At 38.9% G+C, this 24,809-nt stretch overlaps 3 protein-coding genes across 3 annotated transcripts; 1 reads left to right on the top strand and 2 right to left on the bottom strand.

The window, feature by feature from the left end:
* Positions 1-3,985: 3,985 nt before the first annotated feature.
* Positions 3,986-7,729, bottom strand: tpgs1 (tubulin polyglutamylase complex subunit 1). The gene is made up of 2 exons (XM_017495034.3): positions 7,262-7,729; positions 3,986-6,024 (listed from the first exon to the last, which is right to left on the bottom strand). Exons 1-2 carry the CDS (start codon positions 7,558-7,560, stop codon positions 5,478-5,480), a joined length of 846 nt encoding a protein of 281 aa, XP_017350523.1. The 5' UTR covers positions 7,561-7,729; the 3' UTR covers positions 3,986-5,477.
* Positions 7,730-8,581: 852 nt separating this feature from the next.
* Positions 8,582-15,897, bottom strand: LOC108280853 (inositol-3-phosphate synthase 1-A). The gene is made up of 11 exons (XM_017496313.3): positions 15,746-15,897; positions 15,381-15,504; positions 14,053-14,214; positions 13,325-13,454; positions 12,678-12,871; positions 12,424-12,573; positions 11,224-11,439; positions 10,944-11,108; positions 10,324-10,437; positions 9,831-10,048; positions 8,582-9,428 (listed from the first exon to the last, which is right to left on the bottom strand). Exons 2-11 carry the CDS (start codon positions 15,492-15,494, stop codon positions 9,242-9,244), a joined length of 1,650 nt encoding a protein of 549 aa, XP_017351802.1. The 5' UTR covers positions 15,495-15,504; positions 15,746-15,897; the 3' UTR covers positions 8,582-9,241.
* Positions 15,898-20,850: 4,953 nt separating this feature from the next.
* On the top strand, positions 20,851-23,875 carry LOC108280248 (ankyrin repeat, SAM and basic leucine zipper domain-containing protein 1). The gene is made up of 2 exons (XM_017495095.3): positions 20,851-21,063; positions 21,829-23,875. The coding sequence occupies exon 2, from the start codon at positions 21,974-21,976 to the stop codon at positions 23,333-23,335; it is 1,362 nt and encodes a 453-aa protein (XP_017350584.1). The 5' UTR covers positions 20,851-21,063; positions 21,829-21,973; the 3' UTR covers positions 23,336-23,875.
* The last annotated feature ends 934 nt before the right edge of the window (positions 23,876-24,809 follow it).

Here is a 24,809-nt window from a genome sequence, read left to right as displayed (position 1 = left end):
TAACCCTGGCATGTTGGAAATGCTCGTTTCCATGTCTTTTTTTTAAGGCCAATGATTCTGGATGATTAAATCTTTTTTTTTTCTTTCTGTAAATCAGAAACAGGGAAAAAATCAGTAGTGCACAAGCCTACACTGGAGTTACAATGATAATTTAGCTAATGAGTAAAGGAAGTCCTAAACTGTAAACGCATGCCCAGAACTTCATATACTTGCTTCATACATCATCTGGAACTATATATTATCTTAGCTTTTGGGTGCAGTTCCATCCACCTCTTGTTGTCCAGCATGGACTCATATCAAATTGTGCTAAGGGAAAAAAGTGATTTTGTTAGGTCAAGATGGCAAACATTACAGCATTTAGATCACATTAGAAAGACTTTACGAGTGAGAGATTTCCATTACTTTTTGGCTACTTAGGCGCTTAGCTTCAGTGCAAAGCTAAAGAAGCAGGCATCAGCCGTCAAAGTGGTCTTTGGCTTCTCAACTGCATTTTGAGAAAAATTGACATTTGTTTTTGATTGTTTTTTTGTTTGTTGCTGAAACCATTCCTGTAAGTACAACAGTAGAACCTGGTGACTGGAACCCATAGCCCTGCCCGCACTCTTAAACGTGCCAGAACAGGTTTATAGAGTGATTCCCAAAAAGAACCATTTTTAGTGTCATAAAGAAGCCTTTGATTGCTGGATCGTTAACCATTTGTCCTGGTTCCCCACCACAAGTGTTACCATTATATAGAAGGATCCATGTGGAAAATGATGATTCAGTTCATTTTCACAAAATCAACCATTCAATTAAATTGCAGACAAATGATATCTTCACAAAACTAACTTTCTCGTTTGTTTCCCATATCAGTCATTAAACACTTACATTCGCTGTTTTTCCCCACCAAAGCCGATAAACTGACTGACGGTAATGTGACATTCCATTATCAGAAATGTATCTAAATCAACATCCTGTACATCACTAAAAAAGTTTTGCGTGATCTCATTACTCCAAGAAAATGGTTAAAGAATAACAGAGTTTGAGGTACTGAAAACGAAACCACAGTAACCACAGTTTTTCTATGGCATTGCTCTGAAGAGCCTTTTCAGGCACCTTTATTTTTAAGAGTGTATGAAATGGCAGTGGCAATGTAGCTTGTTATAACAGTAATATAACAGCACACAGAGGCTTATTTGTTCTACAGCTGGAAACAGACATCGCATTGAATGCCTAAGGCATAGTTAGTTCCGTTCAGCTGCATTAGAAATCACAAAGTGAACAGTCATTTACAGAGAAATGTCTTTCCAACTATCTGTAAGTTTGTGTATCGTTTTAAAAATTTAAAAAATGACGTCTTATTTTTTCTAATAAAGCCTCTCCTGGAAATCTCGTTTCCCTATTTCTTTCTGAGAACATCCACAATTAATCAGTTACTAAGTCTATGAAGGACAAATATGTGTATACTAACTAAGAGCTGATGGATGCATTCGAGCACTGTATGTTTCTGTTCAGTGTTCTTGCTTTGCTGACTTTGCATGCCTTTGACACACTGTTGCAAGCCTGGCCATGTTCTGCACCCGTCAGCTGCTCCTGTTTATATGACGCTGAAAGCAATGAGTAGATGGGTGTTTAAATAAATTTGTGCATGTCAGCATTACCTGAACTTATATTAACTGATCATACTCTACAGTTGAGTGCAAAAGTTAGTTTTTTCCATGGATTCTGAGTGGAAAAAGGAAAAGAAAAAAAAAAGTCACCCATAAAGCTAAATGGTGTTAGAAAACATTTACAGTACTGTATCAAAAGGCTTGAGCACTATCATTTTTAATACAAATTTTTTATTTGATGATGTCTACATTACTGTGTCAATACAAAAGGGGTCGTCCCCCCCTTAAAGATTTTAGACTTCCAAATATTTCAAAAAGATAAATGTTAAAAAGAAATGTTTGTATGTCAATACAGAAGGAACTAATGGAGCACTTTTCATATAAAAACCATAAAGGATGCGGTCTAGCTTTACATGCAGAAACAAAAGCGAGTGCAAAAGCAGTCCTCCAGATGAAATGTTCCAGATGAAATTCTACAAGATGCTTGGACAAACGTATATAAGAGAACTGGTGGCAACATCAAATATTGATTTGGTTTAGTTAATTACTGCTTATACCAAAGCACATTATTGTTTCTATAGTAATTCACAGAGACTTACTGTGGTGGAACGCGCCACAAAATCCAAGACTAATAATAAACAGTATAAAATGTGTTGTTATGTAATAAAGAAATAAACAGTTGATGAAATGGTGAAGTTTCCTGTAAGGAGATGTTTATTTAATATATATGAACGGAGTCTCCAGTATTAGCGCGTTGTAATAGTAAGTTTTCTGCCACAGGTGAGTGTTCAGGACAGAGGACTCTGCACTTATTTGTCTTATTAATTTCATTCATCCATTCATCTTCTGTACTACTTATCCTTCAGGGTCACTGGGCATCTGGAGCCTATCCCAGGGAGCATAGAGCACAAGGTGGGGTACACCCTGGACAGGGTGCCAATCCATCGCAGGGCACAATCACACACACATTCACACACCCATTCACACACTGCGGACACTTTGGACATGCCAATCAGCCTACCATGCATGTCACTGGATTGGGGAGGAAACCGGAGTACCCGGAGGAAACCCCCGCAGCACAGGGAGAACATACAAATCAGCACATGCAAATCGATCCCTCAACCCTGGTGGTGTGAGGCAAACATGCTAATTACAGCCACTGTGCGCCCCTTATTAATGTCAAGACAGGAAAAAATAGGGATTAGTGAGGGATGACATCATTTTTTTTTAATACTGGGGAAAATAATAGGTAGCAGTTCTGGATCATTTGCCAGTTAGGATCGACATTGTTAATTAATATCGTTGTATTAAAATACTCTGTCTATACATCTGTAAAAAGTTTATTCCTATGAAGTTGTTGCTCTCCTAAACTCTCCCTAATCATGTGATGTATCTGCTTAATGAAAACAAACATCTCTAGCAGACAATACGGCGGATCAATTGATCGGTGCAGCATTGCATGGCGTTAATTGTAAAGCCCTGTATCACAGAACACGAGCAGATGGGACAGGAGTGCTTGAGACAGGCTCCAGAGGACACTGAAGGGATTACAGCTGACATTCACTGCAAAAAGTCCCATCGATGTGAACTCAGTAGTCCAGCTTTCGTGCTGGGGCAGTGAGGATGATCTGGTAACAAACACCCTGCTGAATTATTTACACACGGATCCTCGTTAGGTTTGATAACGTGTGCAGTAGTGCATCCACCTCATCTGGAACAGATCTACAGCAAACCGCTGAAGGAGCTCACAGTGGAAATTGATGCTTCTCCTTCTCACTTCCTGCCTGTTGTCTGTGGAGACGCATGACTGCATGGCTTGTGATACAAAGGGAGAGAAACAAAAGGATTCTGTGGTTTCAGTTGTGCACAAAGCACAACTCTGAAGAGAAATATGGAGGTTTATTTGTGCAAGTTTGTTGCCTCATACTCGGAATGATTCATTTGTGTTGCACTTAATGCGTCTTGGGGCTGCTCTATTAAAAGAGCAGTACTGATAACCTTAGCAAAATATTAATTAATGGCTAAAGGCACAGCCCAAAATAGCTCTGTGATAAAATGAGTGTCCTTTCTCAAACAGCTGGTCTGGATCAGCTTCCTGAAATTACTGTTCCCATTTGAGAAGCTGCTAAATCAACAGCTATCATCATTTAGTGAAATTAGGGAAAGTTCTAATAGAAGGTAACTAGACTGTAAGTATTTACATAATTGCATATAATTAAGTGAATGTACTCTATGTACATATTTAATTTACAGTCTGGTTTGATAGGACTGTAATAGGTCAGTATTTACACTTGAAGTGAGCAGTGTCAGCATGTAAGAAGAACTAAAAGTGAAACTATACTCAAAGTGAAATTCGGAAGTCTTTCAATTTCAGATATTGAAAACCAAGCCTCACCCAAAGTTTGTGAGTCTTTTATTGAAAAGAACATATTAACATAAAAAAATTAATTCACTGCATTAGCTAAATGAATATAGGCATACATTTATCACCTACCAGAGAACTTTTTCCATAACAATCTCAAAATATTCGAATAAAGAATTTATAATACAAAAATGTCAACCTGAGAAGAGCTGTAATCAGCTAATTAACTCAAAACACCCGCAAAGGTTTCCTGAGCCTTTAATCTCTCGGTCTGGTTCAGTACACACAACCACAATCAATTTCATTTGGAAATCTTTATTCATATATTTTGAGATACTGGATTTTTGATTTCCATCAGCTGTAAGCTGTAATCATCAACAAAAAAAGCTTGAAATATTTCACTTTATGTGTAATGAATCTAGAATACATGAAAGTTCCACTTTTAGAATTAAATTATTGAAAAAAAATTATTTTCCACTATATTCTCATTTTTCAAGATGCACCTGTATATATTATTCAGTCTGGAATAGGAGTTTTGTGTGATTGTTACGGCCAAAAATTTTAGATTTTTTTTCAAAATTTATGATGTGATTTGAGTTGTTGTCCTTTTTTTGTTGCAGAAAACTACTTGAATTGGCAAAACTGCAATTGCACAAAATTGTTTTGCACGGTTTTTCGCAGTGATATTTGTTGGTAAATGAGACCTTTTAGCTGTACTCATGTTAGAAGCATGTGAATCGAAGGGGGATTTGACTGAACGCATGTTGTGATTACATCACATGCCGCATTGTGATGATGTCACATGATGAGACTTGGCCAAAATCTGCGGAAAATCTGAAGTATTTTTGAAAAATTGCAAGCTCCTCCGAATACTGTGGAGTTTGCTTGATTTTGCATTCATTTACACACTCGCAAAATCACGAGATCCTGGAGGGACTGATTATTCAACCAAGTTGAAACAATTCTGGATTTATGGTTGACAGTTGTATAAAGACTCGTGTTAACTGTTATACCACAGTGTTGTTGAGCTGCTCAATATGACTGGTCAGAAGGTGATTCATGATCTTTCAAACAAAAAAACATCCAGTGAGCAGCAGTTCAGCGTGTTTGTTGATGAGAGAGGTCAGAGGAAAATGGCCAGATAGGAAGGCTACAATTTTTTTTTTCAGTTGTCCAGTTTCAGCAATTCTTTGCCACTGTAGTCCCAGATTCCTATTCTTAGTTGACAGAAGTGGAACCTGATGTGGTCTGCTGTTGTAGCTCATCACAGTTCTATGTGAGTTCTGAGATGCTTTAGTGCTCACCACGGTCGTAATAGTGGTTATTTGATTTACCGTATCCTTCCTGTCAGCTCAAACCAGTCTGGCCATTTTCCTCTGACCTCTCTCATCGACAAATCTGGAGACATGTGAGGAGTTACTCATATGTTCTGATGTCAGAACATTCAGTCCAAATGCACTAGTTATGAACTAGCTCATTGGCATCACATCAGTCCTAATAACAGATGTCTTTATCTGCATTCTAACTCAGTTTACCACTCGCACTCTGGCTATAAAGAGTGCAGCGGCGGCATCCTCAAACTCATGCATGTCCATGCTCTGCCCTTCCTGCTCCCTGCTGGCACCTCGTGTTTCGGCCATGGCTCGTGCCAGCTCAGCAGGTGAGATCTTGGCACTGGCCTCTAGGTAACGTGTAGCATCAGGCCCATGTGAGGTGTCCAGTGCCTCTCGCAGAGCGTTGAGGACAGCAACACATAATTCCCGCTCCGCAGGCCGCTCAGGATGGCATGCCACGGCAGTGTACAGGCACCTTGCTCTGCGTACATACTCGGAGAACGCCGAGCACATCAGCACCGCCTGCCGGAAGAGCTCAAAAGGCACAGCCTCGTAATCATGGCACCGCAGGCGGCGCAGGAGTGGGGCAGCCGCTGCCTCCGACAGGCCACTGTCACTACACACACACCGCAGCATCTCAGTGTAGAGTCGACCCTGGACTCCACCAGGTACGCTCCGGGTGGAGCCACACTGGCTAAGCAGATCATAAGCCACACGGATGTTGCTGTTGAAGGCAGATCTGAAAATAAACAAAGATGCTGGTAAAGATGTGTTTCATTCAGATAGGAAACAAAATATGCATGCATGGACTTAGATATATACCTACAGTCAGTTCCAGAATAATTGGTTATAAATGGGTGAAAATGGTAATGAAAATATTTTTAAAAATGCTTAGAAATTATTAATTGAAAATGACAAAAATCTAACTTTTAATAAAGGAACCTTTATCGTAATTTTTCTTTTTAATTATTGGGCACATGCTTGATTTGGCTACTGAGGTTTTTTTTAATTATTATTATTATTTGGATGTACTTTTTGGATCATAGAACAACTAATAATTTTTTTTTTTTTTTTTTTTTTTTGTGTGGCATGGTGGCTTAGTGGTTAGCATGTTTGCCTTGCAGCTCCTCCCTGTGTGTGCAGAGCTTGCATGTTCTCCCCTTGCTTCGGGGTTTCCTCAGGGTACACTGGTTTCTGCCCTTAGTCCAAACATACGTGTTGTAGGCTGACTGGCATTTCTGATTTGTCCTTAGTGTGTGACAGTGTATACAATTGTGCCCTGTGATGGGTTGGCACCCAGTCCAGGGTGTCCCCCGCCTTGTGCCCGAGTCCACTGGGACAAACTCTCGGCTCGCCCACGACCCTGTGTAGAATAAGCGGTACAGAAAATGGATGGATGGATGATATTATTTGGGTGATAAACTATTTTCGGCATACGCAATAAGGCTCACGTAGTAGTGGTGTGGCATGGTGTGGTGTATGAGTGTATCAGATAGCAGTATTCCTGGGATTTTGTACATGTATTGGCCACTTTAATATACACACCTATTTTGTAGATGTACAAGAACATATAGCACACATGGCACAAACATGCCATGACCATGTCAGTGTTACTGCTGAGCTGGGCATGAGAATGATCCACCATCCAAATATCATATGATCAGAGTTGGTGTTATAGTTGTGTCTTTCCATATGATATAATTAACTGACAAGTTGTGCATGGAAATCTATGGGAATTTATGTAATTAAGTATACCTAAAACCTCATCTTCTTATCCTCGCTGTGTGTGTGTGTGTGTGTGTGTGTGTGTGTGTGTGTGTGTGTGTGTGTGTGTGTGTGTGTGTGGTTTTTATCCCATGACTGACAGTTGTGTAAAAAAAAAAAAAAAGAAAGAAAAAGAAAAAAAAGATGGCAATTCACATAAATAACCTCAAAATCTCATATATATTGACACAAATGTAAGTAAGACCCCAGACCTCTGAGAGTGATGCGCTAAGCTCAGATGCCAGAGCGCCTTGTTCAGCTGCTGGTCCTCCAGCGCGTCCTGATATTTCCCTTCTCCATCTCCTCCTCCACCGCTCTCATTCTCCGAGGCCTCGATAGTGAAATGTTCAGCCAGAAATCCTATCGGATCCTCCGGTCGGGCCTCCACTAGTTTCAGCAGCGTGCTGCGGAGCAGCGCGTCCACTCCGGCCTGAGACAGAAACTCCTCGTCGCTCTCGGCTTTGGCTGATTTGGGCTCCGCAGCGACCCCCGAGCGCCTCTTTTCAGCCATGAGAACGAACTTTAAAGCTTATACTTTAAGGCTGGACTAATCACTAATCACTAAATTTACCCAATATAACATTTCAGTTCAAAAATACGCAGTAAAAGAAGCTCCGGTTTTTCTGATGCATGCTACGCTAGACATCAGGTAACGAGACAGTGTTGCTATGGACACCCCTGCTGACATGCGCAGTTGCGCTGTTCGAAAAGTCAGGCGCAAATATCCGCCAATCTCCACCAATCAAATGCCTTCACACTTCCTACGTAGTGTGTACGGTCACAATAGCTTCCGCATCCTATGTAGTGCACTTATGTGCAACATAAAGCAGTTTGGGATTCAGCCACAACCTAGCGCGAGAAATCAGTTAAAGAGCCCATTTGTTTTTGCAAGTGCGTTCTTTTTATTTATGTATTTATTTCGAATGTATTTTTCTTAATTCAGTTTTCATAAAACAGAAAAAAAAATTAAAATAATTATTAGGGGAAAAAAAAATCAACCGATCAGCCTAAACAGACTAAAACAGTATGGTCTACTTTATCTTTAGATTGCCATTACAATAAATTTTTTTAGAAACTTTTCGAAAATTAATCTATACGTATGAAATAATAAAATAAATAGAAACATTATTTTAAAAAAAGCTATTAAATTATTTAGCTTCAGATGTACACACACGAGTACAAAAGTTTGCATCCCCCATAGTGTTGGATAAAATATTAAAATGTGCCTTTAAATTTGACAATTTATCTTCTAAAATAATCAAATGGGTTTCTATTGTGGAGGTTAAAAACAAACGACAAACAAAATAAATTGCTCCTGCATTTACACAAGAAATGCATTCATATAAATCCAGTTAGTTTGAGAAGAATACACAAACTCAGGAGTATTCTTCTCAAACTAACTGGATTTATATGAACACATTTCTTGTGTAAATGCAGGAGCAATTTATTTACGAATAAATGAATAATAATCCATGTCTGAACATAGCTCCTGTAATCCTTGGTAATGTTTTATGGACCAGAAACGGGACACATTTCTGACTGAAACAAAAATGTTTATTTTGACATCACAAAGCCTATAATTTCTGAAACTGACCTAAAAATACAAGTTAAGCACAATACTGTCAATAAAAATAAGTTTCTTGTATATTACAGCACTTTCAACAAACATTTTCTTGTATGTGAATTTTGCTGTTTGTGCACACTTTGCATAGAAATCGCTAACATTTGCAGTTACATAAGTTCACTGCTCTGATTACATGGGTTCTGCTTCTAAAGACACAAATTCTATCAGACCAAAATAATGATATACAGTACACTTGTGGTAAAATGGTTCATCAAGAGTTCTTTGGGTGTTTAAAGGTTCTAAGCCCTACTGTGTATAAGTTTTCAACCTTCCTGCATACTAATATTAGCATTCATGTTTCAAGGTAATTGGTTAGAAAAAACATTCAAACGACTTTAAAAATACAAACTTTAGTCAAAGAATTATTCTCCCTTTTAGACTAGCTAAAGCAGTTGTATAACAACTTCAATCCACAAAGGAACCCATTTCCAAGGTTAGTATTGTTTAGAGCAAGTAAATCACATTATGATGTTAATAGTAAATGGTGACAGAGGATTCATGCAAAGATAGAAATTCTGTTTTCTATTAAACAGAGTGATCAACACAGTTATGGGATGATTTTTTTTTTTTATCTCTCAACATTCCTCTGCTCACTGGCTCCATTACACTCAATGCAGTGGTATGCTTTGGTGACGATGTTGTTCCCCTTTGTGGCTACAAGGCTGTGAACCTTCTTGTCTTGACAAATGTTGAAGCTTTTCTGCATCTTGTACTCGAGCTGCATGTGGTTCTGAGGTGGAAGACCAAGGCAAGCCCTGTGTGAGAGAACCCAAGAGAGACGACCCATTTCAGCAACATTGCATTGCAAGGCACTTCTCCTTAGTCCAAGTTTATCATCAAGTTATTCATATTAAAGCATATTCCATTCTTCTTAGTTGCACTGAAACTAATAGTAAAAATGTATTTAAGGGATTATCTTTATATACACCATATACTGTGTATCTACTGTATCTGTATGCATCTCCATATATACAGATCAATCCGTGAGCATGAAAATGGTTTCCATAAATTTCCATAAAAACTGGTTATATTGCTAATGACTAAAATGAGACTCAGATACCAAACATTTTATAAACAAAATTTTACACTTTTATTGCTATAAAAATGGTAAAAATCTGTATGACCTATGACCCATGAACACACAAACTTTCCTGTACCTCATGACATTTTCGATGCAGGCTCGCTGGCGGAAGAACGAGTTGACAACTGGTGCATTGGGCGGTACGAGTGGGGCCTTGCAGAGGAAGCTGAGTAAGGATAGAACACTGTGGAAGGTCTGGAAGGATGAGTCCTGCTGTGTGCGGAATGTGATTCGCTGACACAGCTCAGTCAGAATGACCAAGTCCAGAATGATGGGACTGGCCAACAGTGAGTCCTGAATTATGAGGGGAAAAAAAGAAAATCATTAGGTCAATGTCACTGAGACACATCTTCATGGAAACCTATGTCTAATAACTTTTTAAAATCCCCAATTTACACCACTTTCAGGAAAATTGGTTGTCCAACAGGCTTTTTACATCATGGTGGTTTAAACTGGCCACATATTTTTAAACTTTAGTAACTTAACATTTCAATAAAGAACTCATTCAACAAGTACTAGTAAACTATTCATGCACTTCATAAGTGACCCAGTAATGTACTCTAACTCACCTCACATGTGTTGTGAAGAGCAATTGTGTTTGTGCCACCCATCATGATCTCTGACGTGTACTCATCCATTGCTCGTTTGCTGTCTCCCACATAGGGAACGTACTTAATGACCACCTAGATTGACACAAATTCTACATGTCATAACTCAAAAGGCATGCAGAACTGCACCCACCCATTAAACTATGAACACATAATGATATAATTACTAATATTAACCGAGTTGGAATGCTGCCATTATCTGTTGCCTTAAGGATACTTTCCGAGTCTTAATCTATTCATTTATAATGTATTGTAATTTATAAATAATTTACACATACAAGTGCTGTACAGTTAATCACACTTGAACATTTTGTGCATTAAATCACGCCATATTTATTTGCTGTAACTATTAGTTAGGTTGCATACAATATAAAATCACAATATCGTTTTGAAACGTTTCTGCACAACTTATGCTATATAGGACAGACATGGTTCCTGCCTGATTGTAATGAAAACCTGCAACCCTTTGCAGTTAAGATTCATCACTCCTGGTCTGAAATACTGCACCATATATTTCAGTATAAGGTTTAACTAGCTATTGTGCTGTAACAATTGCGACAAATGTCATAAATCATTCTTACACAGTGGTCGGGTTTCTCTCCAGGCTTGTAGAGCACTGGATTGGACGCCACCATGTCATCCACCACATTGCTTTTGGAAATCTCTTTAGATCGGAACTGCTCTGGGGCAGACAGGTTCATACCGTCATTGTTTCCCAGGTGATTGTAGCTCACAATGGAGGTTGGCTAGAATGAAAAGGACACGCGCAGTAAAGAATCATGTAGGGGATTCATATCCTGAAAACATGATGCATTGAAGCAGACACTGACTAAAATGCACGTTTAACTACATCTCTCTTACCTTGAGTCCAGCACTGATTAAAAAATCCACCAGAACGGACTTCAGTTTCGTTTGACCTGATTTGAAGTCATCTCCTCCTATGAAGATCCCTCGCTGAACAGCCAGTTCTACAGCTCCAGGTACGAAAGTGTTCTGAGGGGAGCCGTTGATGTACGCACAGCCCTCCAGAATACTAGCCACGGCAAACAGGGTGGATGGAGATACATCTCCTCCGTTCTATAAAGAAGTGTCACTGAAATGATTAACCAGTACATCAAGGTTCCTAAAACAGGCATCAAAGTTTGAATCGGTATTAGTATTAGTCAGTATTGTTTTATTTTTCTTCCCATTTTTCTACCCAATTTGGGCACCTGCCAACTCCCAGCAAAACACTTTCCCAGTCATGTGTCAACTTCCAAGAAGGGAGGGTGAAGCCTAACACGTGTTTCCTCCTTCAGACAGACATCGAAGCCAGCCATCTTTTTTTAACTGCTGCTCATGCTGCATCACACAGCAGCATCAACACTCAGAGGAAAGCGCTATATACTCTCTTCCACATATATTCGCTGTGATTGACAGGGAAGAGAGTATATGCCATCCCTCCCATGCAGAGAGCATAGCTAATTTTGCTCCATTGACTTCTGGCATTGGGTGGCTGTGGCATTGCTGAGATTTAAACCCAAGATCTCCTGATAAAATTTATAATGAGTAATAAAGTATAAACCAAGCATCACAAAGAACTTCTCATAACCCGTGATTTCACAACATTATAATTATCATAGCAAGCCTATTTGTTAATATTAAATGTGTACTGATTGGCTCAAAATAGAGAACCCCACCTCAGATTTGACATTTTAAACAATGCAGGGTGGGGATATTTTAAGGACATCCTTGCCTTCAGGCATCATAGCTGTTCTAATTAACAGGGGCGTTCACATTTTAAGTCAATCATTACAACAATGCATGCCTAAGAAGCTTTTATTGAACTTGTACCTATAAGCAGCTCTCTTTAAGGAACTGGCTTGTTTATGTGACATTATACGTCAAAACAACACTAAATTATGCTAATAACCAACATAAAACTTTGAATAGTTTCAGGGCAACAAATAAGGCTCATTTCATAATCTGAAGTCTTGAGGACCTAAAACCTTCTCCTTATTTCTGTGATGTGCATGAAGTTGTGTTGAGATCAGTGCTAGACATTATGTGCCTATCAGTTACCTGAATGGTAGCAAGAAGGTTCTTGGCAGTGTCATTGACACCAGTCACGACATCTGAGAATCTCTCTGTGTTTGCCGTCCACAGCACTATGACTTTTTCCACACCACTCTTCTCCTTGAAGCAACGGATATCTTTGCGGATTTGTTCCATCTGCATAAATACCCATGTCACTCAATTTTAGTTTGCTGTAAAATACTCCAAACTATTTTACAAATGCAAACATGTATTAAAATACATCATTTGGATCTTTGTACCTGCTCTGCCTTGGTGCCTGTGAGGATGTTGTCAGCCCTCTGATCCTGGTTGGCAGCAATGAAATCTGGGATGTATATGGAGGGCCTTGGTTTGAGCTGGCTCATGTGGGGGCGAAGCATCTCCTGAAGGCTCCAATCAAGAACCTGAGCACGCTCCATGGCACGACCAAGATCCATAGAGGACATATCCCAACCTGAAACACACATAATGATACTTTTCCTAAACTGTATAGATAAAAACACAACTCCTGCAAAATCAGTCATGTATTTATTTCTGCAGTCACAATTCTGGAGCTCAAGCATGAATCTGGAGATCTAATGGCAATTTTCTGGTCTCTGGCCCTAGTGGGCAAACAGATCAGAATGCGAACTTCCATCCAAGCCTATTCTCTGCTGCAAGCTTGGACTGGTATGGAAATTTTCACCTAAACTTAAAAAAAAAAAAAAAAAAAAAAAAAAAAAAAACCCCTTCAAGGTTAGTTATATACTCTTTCTGTTCTGCCTCATGCAGCATAACAGTGGCTGCAAGAAACAAAGTTATTTACATCATTTGGTAGTTGTGATGCTAAATAATGTAAAACACATGATGGTAGACCTTCAGTAATGGTTGCACCACACTGCATCCACAACATGTTTTCTGTCATTACCATCAAATACGACGTCATTAGGGTGCACCATTGGAAGCAGTTCTCTGAACGGTACAAAGATCTCCCCGGTTGGTCCTGAGCCAAGAGACACAGTGGAAGACTCCAACAATGAACCATAGTAATTGGCGCACTGGGGGGGGTGGGGAAGAAAAGGAAAAATCCCAAGAGATGTGAGAATTACAGGAAAGACATTAATGGCTGGGATTTACACTTTCTGGATAAAACATTGTCAGATTATACTTCTGTTGTTTTTTCTTTCTTTGGACTGCACTATACAAAATATTATTATTATTATTATTATTATTATTATTATTATTATTAATAATAATAATAATAATTTTAAAAAATGCAAAGTATATAAACTATTTCTAAACATCAAAAATTCCTTCAGAAGCAGTAGTACTGAAGGTAATGATTTTTACGAAAGATAAATATTGTTTTACGTTATACCAGGAGTGACCACCGTTATCCGCAAAGAGCTTATGTGGGTGCAGTTTTTCTTTTCAATCAGGCAAGATTCACACTTGATTCCACCTGTTTAATCAGTTGATCTTGGCTCTCAATACACTCAGGTGAGTGAGGCTCCAGCTTGGTTGGAAAGAAATGAAAACCTGCACCCACACCCATTTTCAGACAAGATTGGACAACCCTGTGTTATACCACTGTTATTAAAAAAAAATCCCAAAAAAAAAAAAAAAAAAAAAAAAAAACCCCAAATGACTTTTTACCTTGGCACCCATCTTGGTTTTCCAGGTCAGGCCAAGCTTATTGGCCAGCACAGCGGCGGTGACGCTGCTGCCGTTGTTTCCACCCCAGCCCACAAGCATGACACCAAGCTTGGGCACATGGCGCTCTGTGCGGAATGTAAACTCAGTACTATGGGGTGTCACCTAGAGGTATGGAGAGGAAACATGGTAGCTGGTAAAGTCAGGAGCTACTTGAACAGGATTTTCAAATAGGAATTGGTAATATTACTACACCATATCAATATTGCGATAAGTTGTCATAAGCATTGTGCATATTGGCAGCCATCTTTGACTAATAACAGTAGATATAGTGGGTTGTTGTATACTAATTATCTTGTTTTTGTAGTTTAAATATCCATCCATCCATCTTCTATCCCTATCCCAGGAAGCATCGGGCACAAGGTGGGGTACACCCTGGACAGGGTGCTGATCCATCGCAGGGCACAATCACATACACTCACACACCCATTCATACACTACGGACACTTTGGACATGCCAATCAGCCTACCATACATGTCTTTGGACTGGGGGAGGAAACCAGAGTACCCGGAGGAAACCCCCGCAGCACGGGGAGAACATGCACACTCCACACACACAGAGAATCGAACCCAGAGTACCCGGAGGAAACCCCCGCAGCACGGGGAGAACATGCACACTCCACACACACAGGGAATCGAACCCCCGACCCTGGCGGTGTGAGGCGAACGTGCTAACCACTAAGCCACTATTAGCAAAACTAAGTATTGTGTATCATGAGAACCTTTTCAAGGATGATCAGATAACATTACAGAAATCCCAGTGGTGGTATTCTGCTGGCTTGCCAAAACCCAGGCTATGTTTCCATTAGTGATGAATTCCTATTTTTTATTATTTATAAAGGTAAAATAACAACAATAATAATAATAATAATAATAATAATAATAATAATAATAATAATAATAATAATAATAATAAAGATTTTGCTCTATTAGCAGCTATTACTGAAACGTCTGTGCTGAAAGGGGTGTGTGAGCTGTAGAGGCATGCGGTTGCTTGAGCAGTAAGCGCATGCGCACTGAAGAACGACCTAATCTGACCGTTCTCATTCATTCATTCGTTCGTTCGTTCGTCCATTAATTCATCTTCAGTAGTCGCTTTATCCTGCTCTATCCAAGGAAGAGTGGGCGGAAGACGGGGGTATTTACCCCGGATCTGACACTAGTGCTCATTAATTCAATCTGATTTCAAAACGATTTTAATCACATAGCTCTAAATAACTAAATGTCCTAAGTAAACAAAACATCCGATTTAAATCTCGCTAGAGACTCACCGTGTACGTGTCTCCGTTCTGGGTCACTGAGGTGGTGTGGTACGAATACCGGGACTCGATGAACTTCTCAGTGTAGTGCACATTGGGGCTGTTGATGCGGATTTTCTCAGGCATTATTCGGGACCTGCAAAACACGAGCATCAGGGCATGAAATATAAAATATTGCATGAATTATCGGTATAAGGAAATGCAACTAATAACATCGTCACTGTTAAACCGTCTGTAATATAATGTAAACACAATGCATTAGCGCATTTTACATTCCGCAAGGCATTGCTTTAAACAAACCTATTGCACAAAATGCCTAATGTAATAAACAGGTATAAAAACTTCTTTTTTGGTATTAGTATTAAAAGCCAACCAACCTTTATACGATGCTACAAAAAAAATGAGCTTGCTTGGAGAATCAACGTCCCGGAAGTTGACAGTTCCTCTGAAAAAAAAATGATTGAGACGTTTTAGTTCCGCTACTTATACATTTCCGCCAGGTTTCTGCGCACGCGGACGCCCCGCCCACTGACCAATCAAATCCACGCTCGTGTATATTCTAGAAACTTCTAGAAGCGTAAGCTGCACGTGTTGCTAGCAAAACATTACTTTATACTGCCAGTGTTCTGCTAATGGTTAGTGGGAGGGTGTTAGCTTTTCTTTTTTTATGAGAAAACTGGTGTGTGTAATGAGAGGAATTGGGTGTGAGAGCATTCCTTATCGAACAAATAAACCTGTTGTTTCACCTACTGAATCATAAGTACACCCTAAGCAACTCCATTTTTATTGTACTTTTATTGACATTCCTTTAGATAATTAAGCAGAATCACGTGCAACCTTATTGTGATAGCATACATCATCTGACAAAGTATGATAAAGTGTTGTGCTTAATATCTATCTAAGCTAGACCCATACTGACTCTGGAGCTCTACATCCAGTGTGGCTTCATGCCAAGGTGAAACAAACAATTTTGTTAACATCTGGATCAGATATCTTTTCATGGATCAGATCCATCAGAGGGGATCAAGTGGTGTGGTAAATTTCCACAAAAGACCAAGGCTAATCTCTGCTGTAGGCTTTGAGGGTTATGGAAATTTCCACCAGGGTGTCCTGCTGAATCACTGAACAAACCAGTCATATTGGTTTAATATTTATTTATTTATTTATTTATTTATTTATTTAAATACTTAAAAAGATTATCTTCAGAGTTGTTATTTTAGGCCTGAGTTTAATTACAAATTCTCCAAGTAAAAGGGAAATCAAGAATTGGCAGTAATGTTTTATATTAAATGGTTGATATAAGAAAATAACAAAAGAACATGGGTGTTCATTTCTCTTATCACATATTATATAAACTGTTTTTCCTCATACAATACATAAATAACATGTTTATAACCAGTGTTAGGGGATAGTTAGCTACAAAGTGCAATGCTACTAGCTTAAATACACTGTTTAGTAGGGTGGCAGCAGCTGGGCTAGTTTAAAAATAATGTAGATTTTCTAGTAACAAGCTGCAAGTTTGTCACACCACTGGTACATTTCCATTGCGATCAGGCATCCTGGGTTTTTTTTTTTTTTTTTTTTTGTTCTTGCTGTCAGATGACAAAGTGTACACAATCCTGTGACCACTGTTATGCAAATGAGTTAATGGGCTGATCTTAACTTGTCCTGTTCTTTTTCTTGAGAAAACTATGTGCCAAGATAATGCATCTGATGTTTTTGTCCACATTGCGTATAATGAGAGGAACTGGGCATGAAAGCAGGGAACTAAACCCTGTGTTTATTATCTACTGAAAGCCATTTCATTCTCATTGTTCTGGTTCCAAGTTGACATCACTTCATATAAAAGCTTCAGATAAATTTAGAAAACTGAAAAGGATAATTTCCTGTCCACTCCTTATTGGATACAGGCAAAGAATGACAAGACATTTTGTAAAATATAATTAGACATCATAAGTTCTGAGTCTAAATTAACCCGTTCATGACCTGGAACCATGCCAAGATTGCACTTTAAAAAAAGAAAAAAGAAAAAAAACTGAATCAGATCTGTTTTCACAGATCAGATCCTTCAGAGGGGATCACGTGGTGTGGAAAATTCCCACACAAGACCATGGTTGATCTCTGCTGTAGGCTTTGGTGGGTATGGAAATTTCCACCCGGATGTCCTGCTGAATCACTGAACAACAAGATTTATTTATTTATTTGTTTATTTATTATTTACTGGTTTCCAGACTTGACAAAAATGCTTGACATTCATTACAAAATGCCTGTCATGCAGAGCCTATATTTATCTTATAAATCCAAAGCTCATAAAACAAACCTGGCAGTTATGTTTGATTAAATGGGTGCGATCTGTTATAAGAAAACAACAAAATAACTGCTTTTCATCACTAAACATTCGGTAAAAGATAGCTGTACGTGGATCGGGTGTTGGTGAGGATGGAAATTTCCAGTCCCTTATATTTGCTTGTCCTGTTACCATAGCTACCATGTTACATACAATACATGCAGCGACGCTGTTAGCTTCCCTACATTTGTAGTATCGCGGAAGTACCTGTGTTTTTTTCGAAGTAATGTAGCTTTTCTAGTAACGAGTGAATTTTTCAAAACCTCTGCACTTTTGTCTCACCACCACACACCCGGATCTTATTGTTCTCGCTATTCTCGGGTCACAAAGAAACAAAACGTAGTTTTATATGAAACTAAAAAATATAAACTGTGCATCTTAATTGATTAGCATATATATATATATATATATATATATATATATATATATATATATATATATATATATATATATATATTTTTTTTTTTTTTTTTTTTTTTTTTTTTAGAGAGAGAGGGAGAGCTGGGGGTAACATGCCAAGAGGTACCTGAGATTTGAATATAATGGTGGTGTGAGACCAAAGTGTGTCCAAATAAAAAAAGAAAAAGTTCTGCCAATCAGATCAGTGTTTCAGAAGGATATGTTATTTGATCTGCAGACCAGCTCATGACTTTGTTGCTTTTATAATAAAGTCTGTTTTTGGCATCTAGACCCCAAGACACTTACATTGTTTTTTTTTGAAGAAGAAGATTCTTCCACACTATTTACAGAAAGCTTTCCCATATCATGATTACAGAATTTTCAGTTGTTAAATAAAAACACATTTCAATCAGTTTATTATTAGTGTTCAATTATGTAAAGCATCTACTGTAAGAGTTGTTACTATAGAAATGATAACATTGGAATAAGCACATTAATATACACCTGTGATTTGTCTTGCAGCTGGCACTACTATCAGAGCTGCTGTTACTTAACAAAACTAATCAACACCACTTGATAAAATAAAAATAATCAATGAATTAAAATATATATGGCTAATCTTGCTCATCTGAAAATTCTAAAAACATTCATTACAGCATTGATAAGAGTAGATGCAGATTTTCAGCATAGCAGCAAACCCAATGAAAGATTTAAGGTAGCTCTGTGGATACCTGTGCCTGTGCACTTGACTTAGCATTGACATTGCCAATTCACTCCATAGTGGAGAAGAAGGCTATGTGCATGCCATACTGTGATACTACAACAATTTGGACTGGCTAAAAAAGGTTGAGCTTCTTTTGGGTTCTCAAATTTGTCTAAGGGAACGCACCACATTGGGATATGCAACATAAGCTGAAACAATTAGCTAGCAATTGAGGATAAGCATATTTGTCACAATCAAGCAGTCCGTGCACGATTTCGCTGAGTTTTTTGTGATTGTAGCGACCAAAAATGTGAAAAATTTCACAGAAATGCTTGTTGGTAAATGAGACCTTTTAGCTGTATTCATGTTTGACACAAGTGAATCGAAGAGGGCTTTGAGTGAATGTGCGTTGTGATGATATCACATGACGCATCTTGGCCCAAATTTGCCGAAAATCTGCAAAATTCCAAGCTGCTCTGTTTATTGTAGAGTTGCTTGATTTTTCATTAATTTCCGCAATCTCAAAATTGTGAAATCCTGGAGGAACTGAACAAACATTTTGCCATTATAGCACAATACCTTCTCACAATACTTTCCCACTTTCTCATACCCCAGCGTTTACCTTCATCATCTGCACTATAATATTGGATGTCAGATAAATGAATGAAACGAATCAAATGTCACCTACTCAAATTTCTAGAAATAGGAGTAAGCGGTAGAAGATGGATGGATGGAGGTTTATAAATAAAAAAATATATATCAATAATGAAATGCTCCTCAGTCTCTTAGAATGTCTGCAACTTTATACAGCTTAGAACAAGGCATGCAAAGTTCAGTTGGTTAAAGGTCAGACAGTACATCATCAAGCTGACTTGTTGTCAAGTAGTCACTGCTCCTCCCTCTGTGTTGCAATATGTTTCACGTGTATGGTGTGAATCCATATTGGCTTGCCTTTTAACTTGCATTGCAGCATCTGTGAATAACACAATCTGGAATGTTTTTGCAGGTGTTGAACCCACTGACCTTGAATCAGACTGGCTCATAGATCTAAAACACTGAGCCGTCACTGCATACTAGAACGGTGTTCATGTGAAATGTCAAATTTTTACATTGTCTATTCTAGATACTCTCTATGGCCAAAAGTATGTGGACATCTTACCATCATACCCATATGTGCTTGTTGAACATCACATTCCAAAGTTGACCACTTGAGTGCTTCTGAAATAATCTTGGCAAACTACGTCTTTAGGGCTTTGCACACTTGAAATAGTTAACCTTGGTTCAACCTAAACCCCGGGTAAAAGAAATCCTGGGTTATCTTTCGTGTTTCATATTTCAGACTGCTCAAATTTTACCTGGGGTTAGCAATGAATCTGTTCACACTGTGCATACTTTCACAGTGTTGTTTATTGGTAAATGAGACCTTTTAGCTTGTATTCATCTTCAACACACACGAGTTGAAGAGGGCTTTGGCTGAAAACGTGTTGTGATAATGTCACATGCTGTGTCTTGGCCCAAATTTGCGGAAAATCTGCAGTAATTCTGAAAACTGCATGCTCCTCCGAATATTGTGGAGGTTGCTTGATTTTGTGTTCGTTTCTGTGATCACAAAATCATGAAATCCTGAAATCCTGGAGGGACTACACAATGCAAACTGCTTCTAAATCCTCTACCTGGGGTTAAATGTGGGGTTTAGAATGAAGATAACCCGGGGTTAAGCTCAGTGTGAAAAGCCCTTCTGTGGAACTCACTTTGTGCACTGGAGCATTGTCACACTGGAACAATTTTAGGTTCTGCCCCTTAGTTCCAGCAAAGTTCCAGTTCCAGATATTCTAGACAATTATGTGCCTCCAGCTTTGTGGCAAAGGTTTGTGGAAGGTCAGGCGTCTATCTCAGCCAGAAAAGTGCAGAAAGGGAAAACTGCATTTAAAGATTCCACTGAAAGACGGAATCTATCTCTACACTTATAACCTAATCTACTCATGGAAAAAAACATTACTGCTGAATTTACAAACCCCTTCTCTAGTCAAAATTATTATTTTTTTGTCTTTTTTTAAAATTAATTTTTGTCCTCATATGCATTTATGTGCCTGGACACATGGAAGGATGCCCTCCCCTATCAGAAAAACATGCTCCCTGACTCCCTCTGACAGATCTCGAAATCATTTGACCTGAAGCACGTCTGCTCGCACCAAGCCAGGATAAGAACCTGTGGCAGGTATCAGGGATCTCAAAGGAAACAGCAGGTCAGTTCCAACTTTCTTGTAGTTACAGGACAAGAGAAAAAGGAAGATATTTATTGATGCTCAGATGCAAAAGCATAGGATATGTTTCTTATTAATTTAGGGTTCATTTTGTTCATTGCAAGACCTACTACTAAAAAGAAATGGTGTCATTAAACTAATAAATATATGCAATAAAGATGAGCCATGACTTATTAGGAAATATCAATAGGGAAATATAAGGGACTAAAGATAACCATACACTTACCTGTATATTTTTTTATTTATGCCATGTGTAATCAGGTCAAAATGTAAAAACAATTTGTAAATATATTAAATATAATATTATCGTATAAAATTTTAGTGAGGGGTGACACAGTGTGTTGTAACTTGGTGAACTGTAAAATAAATGGTTGGTTACACAATGTTTCTGAAGGCTCAGCCAGCACAGCTGACCTCTTTTCCCTTTTAACTCAGTCAGCCTTCCTACTGACATGAAAGCATTTCAAAGCAGCGGACATTCAAACAGGTCCAACGCTTTTACAGTACTGCCTTCAGGGCTCGACATTTTAAGCTTAAAAATCATTCGCAGGCACTTTCAGAAACAACACAGATTGCCTAACCAAGCTGGCCTCCTTCCACAAGCTGAGGTTTTCTGATTTAGATTTTTCATCATGGACTAAATTTTTATTTATATACACTGATTTACCAGTTACTAAATTGGTATACCTAATGTTCTGGCTGATTGAAATGTCCTGTTTTTTGTTCCCTTCCGTTTCCACCGATCAGCACAAAAAGAGGACAAAAATCTTAAAACCTTTAAAAAAAAATCTTCTCAATGAGATTATCTTAATCAAACTTTGTCACGGATTACATCTATAAGGTATCACTGATAAGAAAACCATCTAAGATTCTATCTCAGATCTTTGGCACCATGGCTGAGCGGCAGGACTACCTGGAGGACGGAAGCCCTCTTATCAAAGCAGCCGAGTTGGGCAAGATGCGTCTGGTTCGGCTGCTGGTGGAAGGGGGCGCACAAGTCAACGAGCGCAACCAACGAGGTGAGACACCTCTTCTAGCTACATGCCGAGCACTGAGGGCTGACCAGTCTGGAAACACTACCTCTCTGAGGCTCATCCGTTTCCTTCTCCAACACCACGCTGATCCCAACGCCCAGGACAAGTCTGGACGCACACCCCTCATGTACGCTTGTATGGAGCATGCTGGAGCCGAGGTGGCTGCAGCCCTGATTTCTGCTGGTGCTGACCCTAGCATGGAGGACTATGCTGGTGGTTCTGCCCTGGTCTATGGCATCAACGCCCGTGACCAAGATACTATCCATGTGTTGCTTGATGCTTGCAGGGCTAAGGGGCGTGACATCATCATCATCTCCACAGATCTAAGCACAGGTGGTGCCACTGTTAGCCAACGCTATCTGAACATACCTCTGTCACCTGACACCTCACCTGTCACCTGCATGTCGCCCTCTGACATTGAGCTCAAGACAGGGTCACCAAACTCTGAGACTGAGGGAGAGGGTATCTTCAATTTCAGAGCTTCAGGAAGGAAGGGGAGCAGAGCAGCCTCACCTCTATTTCTAGAACACCTCAGTTGCACGTATGAAGAAAGGATTACGAAGGGAGCTGTGCAGAAAGAAGATGATAAAGAGGTGCAGCACAGCAGCCATGACTCCCATGCTCGGCAAGTGGATCTGACTAGCTCCTCTAAAGCTGCCAACCTCAAACCTGGAGGAACGTTTTTCAGGAACCATGCAGAGAATTTTGCTCCAGCAACTCAAGCACATCTACATAATCGACGTAACACTTTACCTGCTCTTCCTGGGAAGAATTTACTTCAGCTTCCCACCTTATCACTCAATCTCTCCAGCTCAGACACACACCTACATGACCAGCCTTGCAATATAACACTACCGCCAGTTCCTACCAGCAGAAACCTCCACCATTCCCCTAGCAACACCAGCTCCTGCTCTCTGGCACCTCCAGCTGCTCAATGCGGATTTAACACCATGAGAAAATGGAAACCACAAGAGCAGTTAAGTTTAAAGCCCCAGGCACGTAATACTACCTTCTTACCTCCTCTCTCAGTCAGCTCCACTGCAAACACATCCACGTGCTCTTGTGGTGACGAGGCAAGCACTGCTCCAAAAGCTGAAGAGACCAAAGGCCATAGACAGGAAGGCACAATCGGAGGTCGGAGGCCTCCACGTCGCCACTCCATTCAGCTGGAGCAGATGAGACAGGAAGGTGGTACTGACAAGATCCTCTTCATTTTGTGAAAGTCAAACCTCTGAATACCGCCACACAACGCAAGTAAAACTGAGCAAGTACACTGATGAATAGAAAAGCACACAACACATGTATTGGTTCTTTATAATTATTCAGATGCGATATAAAGGAACATCAAATATGTGTTGTATATTATGTGTTTAAAGATATACAACTGTTTATACTTTAAGCTTATCTTTTAACTTTGAAGGTGTGTGGGAACTTTTGTATACCCTTAGGACAAATTGAATAATCTACTTGAATTGAAAAAGACATTAATAGTGTTAGGTTTTTAAAAAATGTATTTAAATATCACAAATATTTTCATCTCCTATTCTGAATATATAAATATTCTCTAATAACTTTATGACTGGTCCCTTGAACATATTTTGCCCTTCTAATGTAATTTGTCCATTGGCTGTGCACTCAACTTTTGCACTCAACTGTAAGTCATGATTCAAAGTATAGTAAATCACATTAAGGTTTTGACTGATTTATTTATTTTTTTAAAATGTAATTAAATTATGTAAAATATACCACTCATAAACCTGTTGGGCTGTCCTTCCCTCTATTGTTCAAATATATATAAATAACGTATGAATATAAAACACTTTCCTTGTCATTATCCAGGTGGTGCATTATGTTAGATATAAGAAATAGAAGAGGAATGGTGTTGCAATACAGTTTTGCCAAGAGAAAAATGATGCAGCCTGTCAGGATTTGCATGTACTAATACATGTGTGGACAGCAATAGCTTAGCTTTAAATGGAAATAACTTTAAATCTAGCTTTAAACTCTGTGGTTTTATTCTCATCTGACAGTCCGTACAGGATTTCAGAGGGGTTTTTTTTGTGATTGTTGCGGGCAAAAATGATTGATTTTGATGCAGCTTTTTAAAAAAAATTGTTTTGGAAGTTTTTTGTGCTTTTTTTTTTTGCTTGCAGAAAACTACTTTAACTGGCAAAATTGCAGTTGCACGAACTTGTTTTGTGCAGTCTTTCGCAGTGAAATTTGTTGGTAAATGAAATCTTTTAGCTGTACTCATGTTCGACACACGTGAATCGAAGAGGTTTATGGCTGAATGCACTTTGTGATGACATCACATGATGCGTCTTAGCCCCAATCTGTGGAAAATCTGCAGTAATTTAGGACGATTGCAGGCACCTTTGAATATAGCAGAGTTTCTTTGATTTTGTGTTCATTTCTGTGATTGCTAAATCCTGGAGGGATTGATCTGAATTGATAAGGTTGTTGGTTTCTTCCTCCTACCACATAAAGAGCAAATTATATGAAAAATGACGATGTTAATGGTATTGTATCTTATTCTGGTTATTTCTGAACTCTTGTCCCATTTTAGTGTGTTTTACAAAAAAAGGTGAAGGTTGATCCAACTGTTAAATATGGTACATTTTTCATCATTGACTCAATGATTTGAGTCAAGTACCCTTTGATGTCAAGTTGGTGGAAATTTCATCATCACACTCG

Source organism: Ictalurus punctatus, chromosome 20, assembly GCF_001660625.3.
Source record: "Ictalurus punctatus breed USDA103 chromosome 20, Coco_2.0, whole genome shotgun sequence".
Classification (NCBI taxonomy): domain Eukaryota; kingdom Metazoa; phylum Chordata; class Actinopteri; order Siluriformes; family Ictaluridae; genus Ictalurus; species Ictalurus punctatus.
This window is presented reverse-complemented; position numbering and strand designations above follow the sequence as displayed.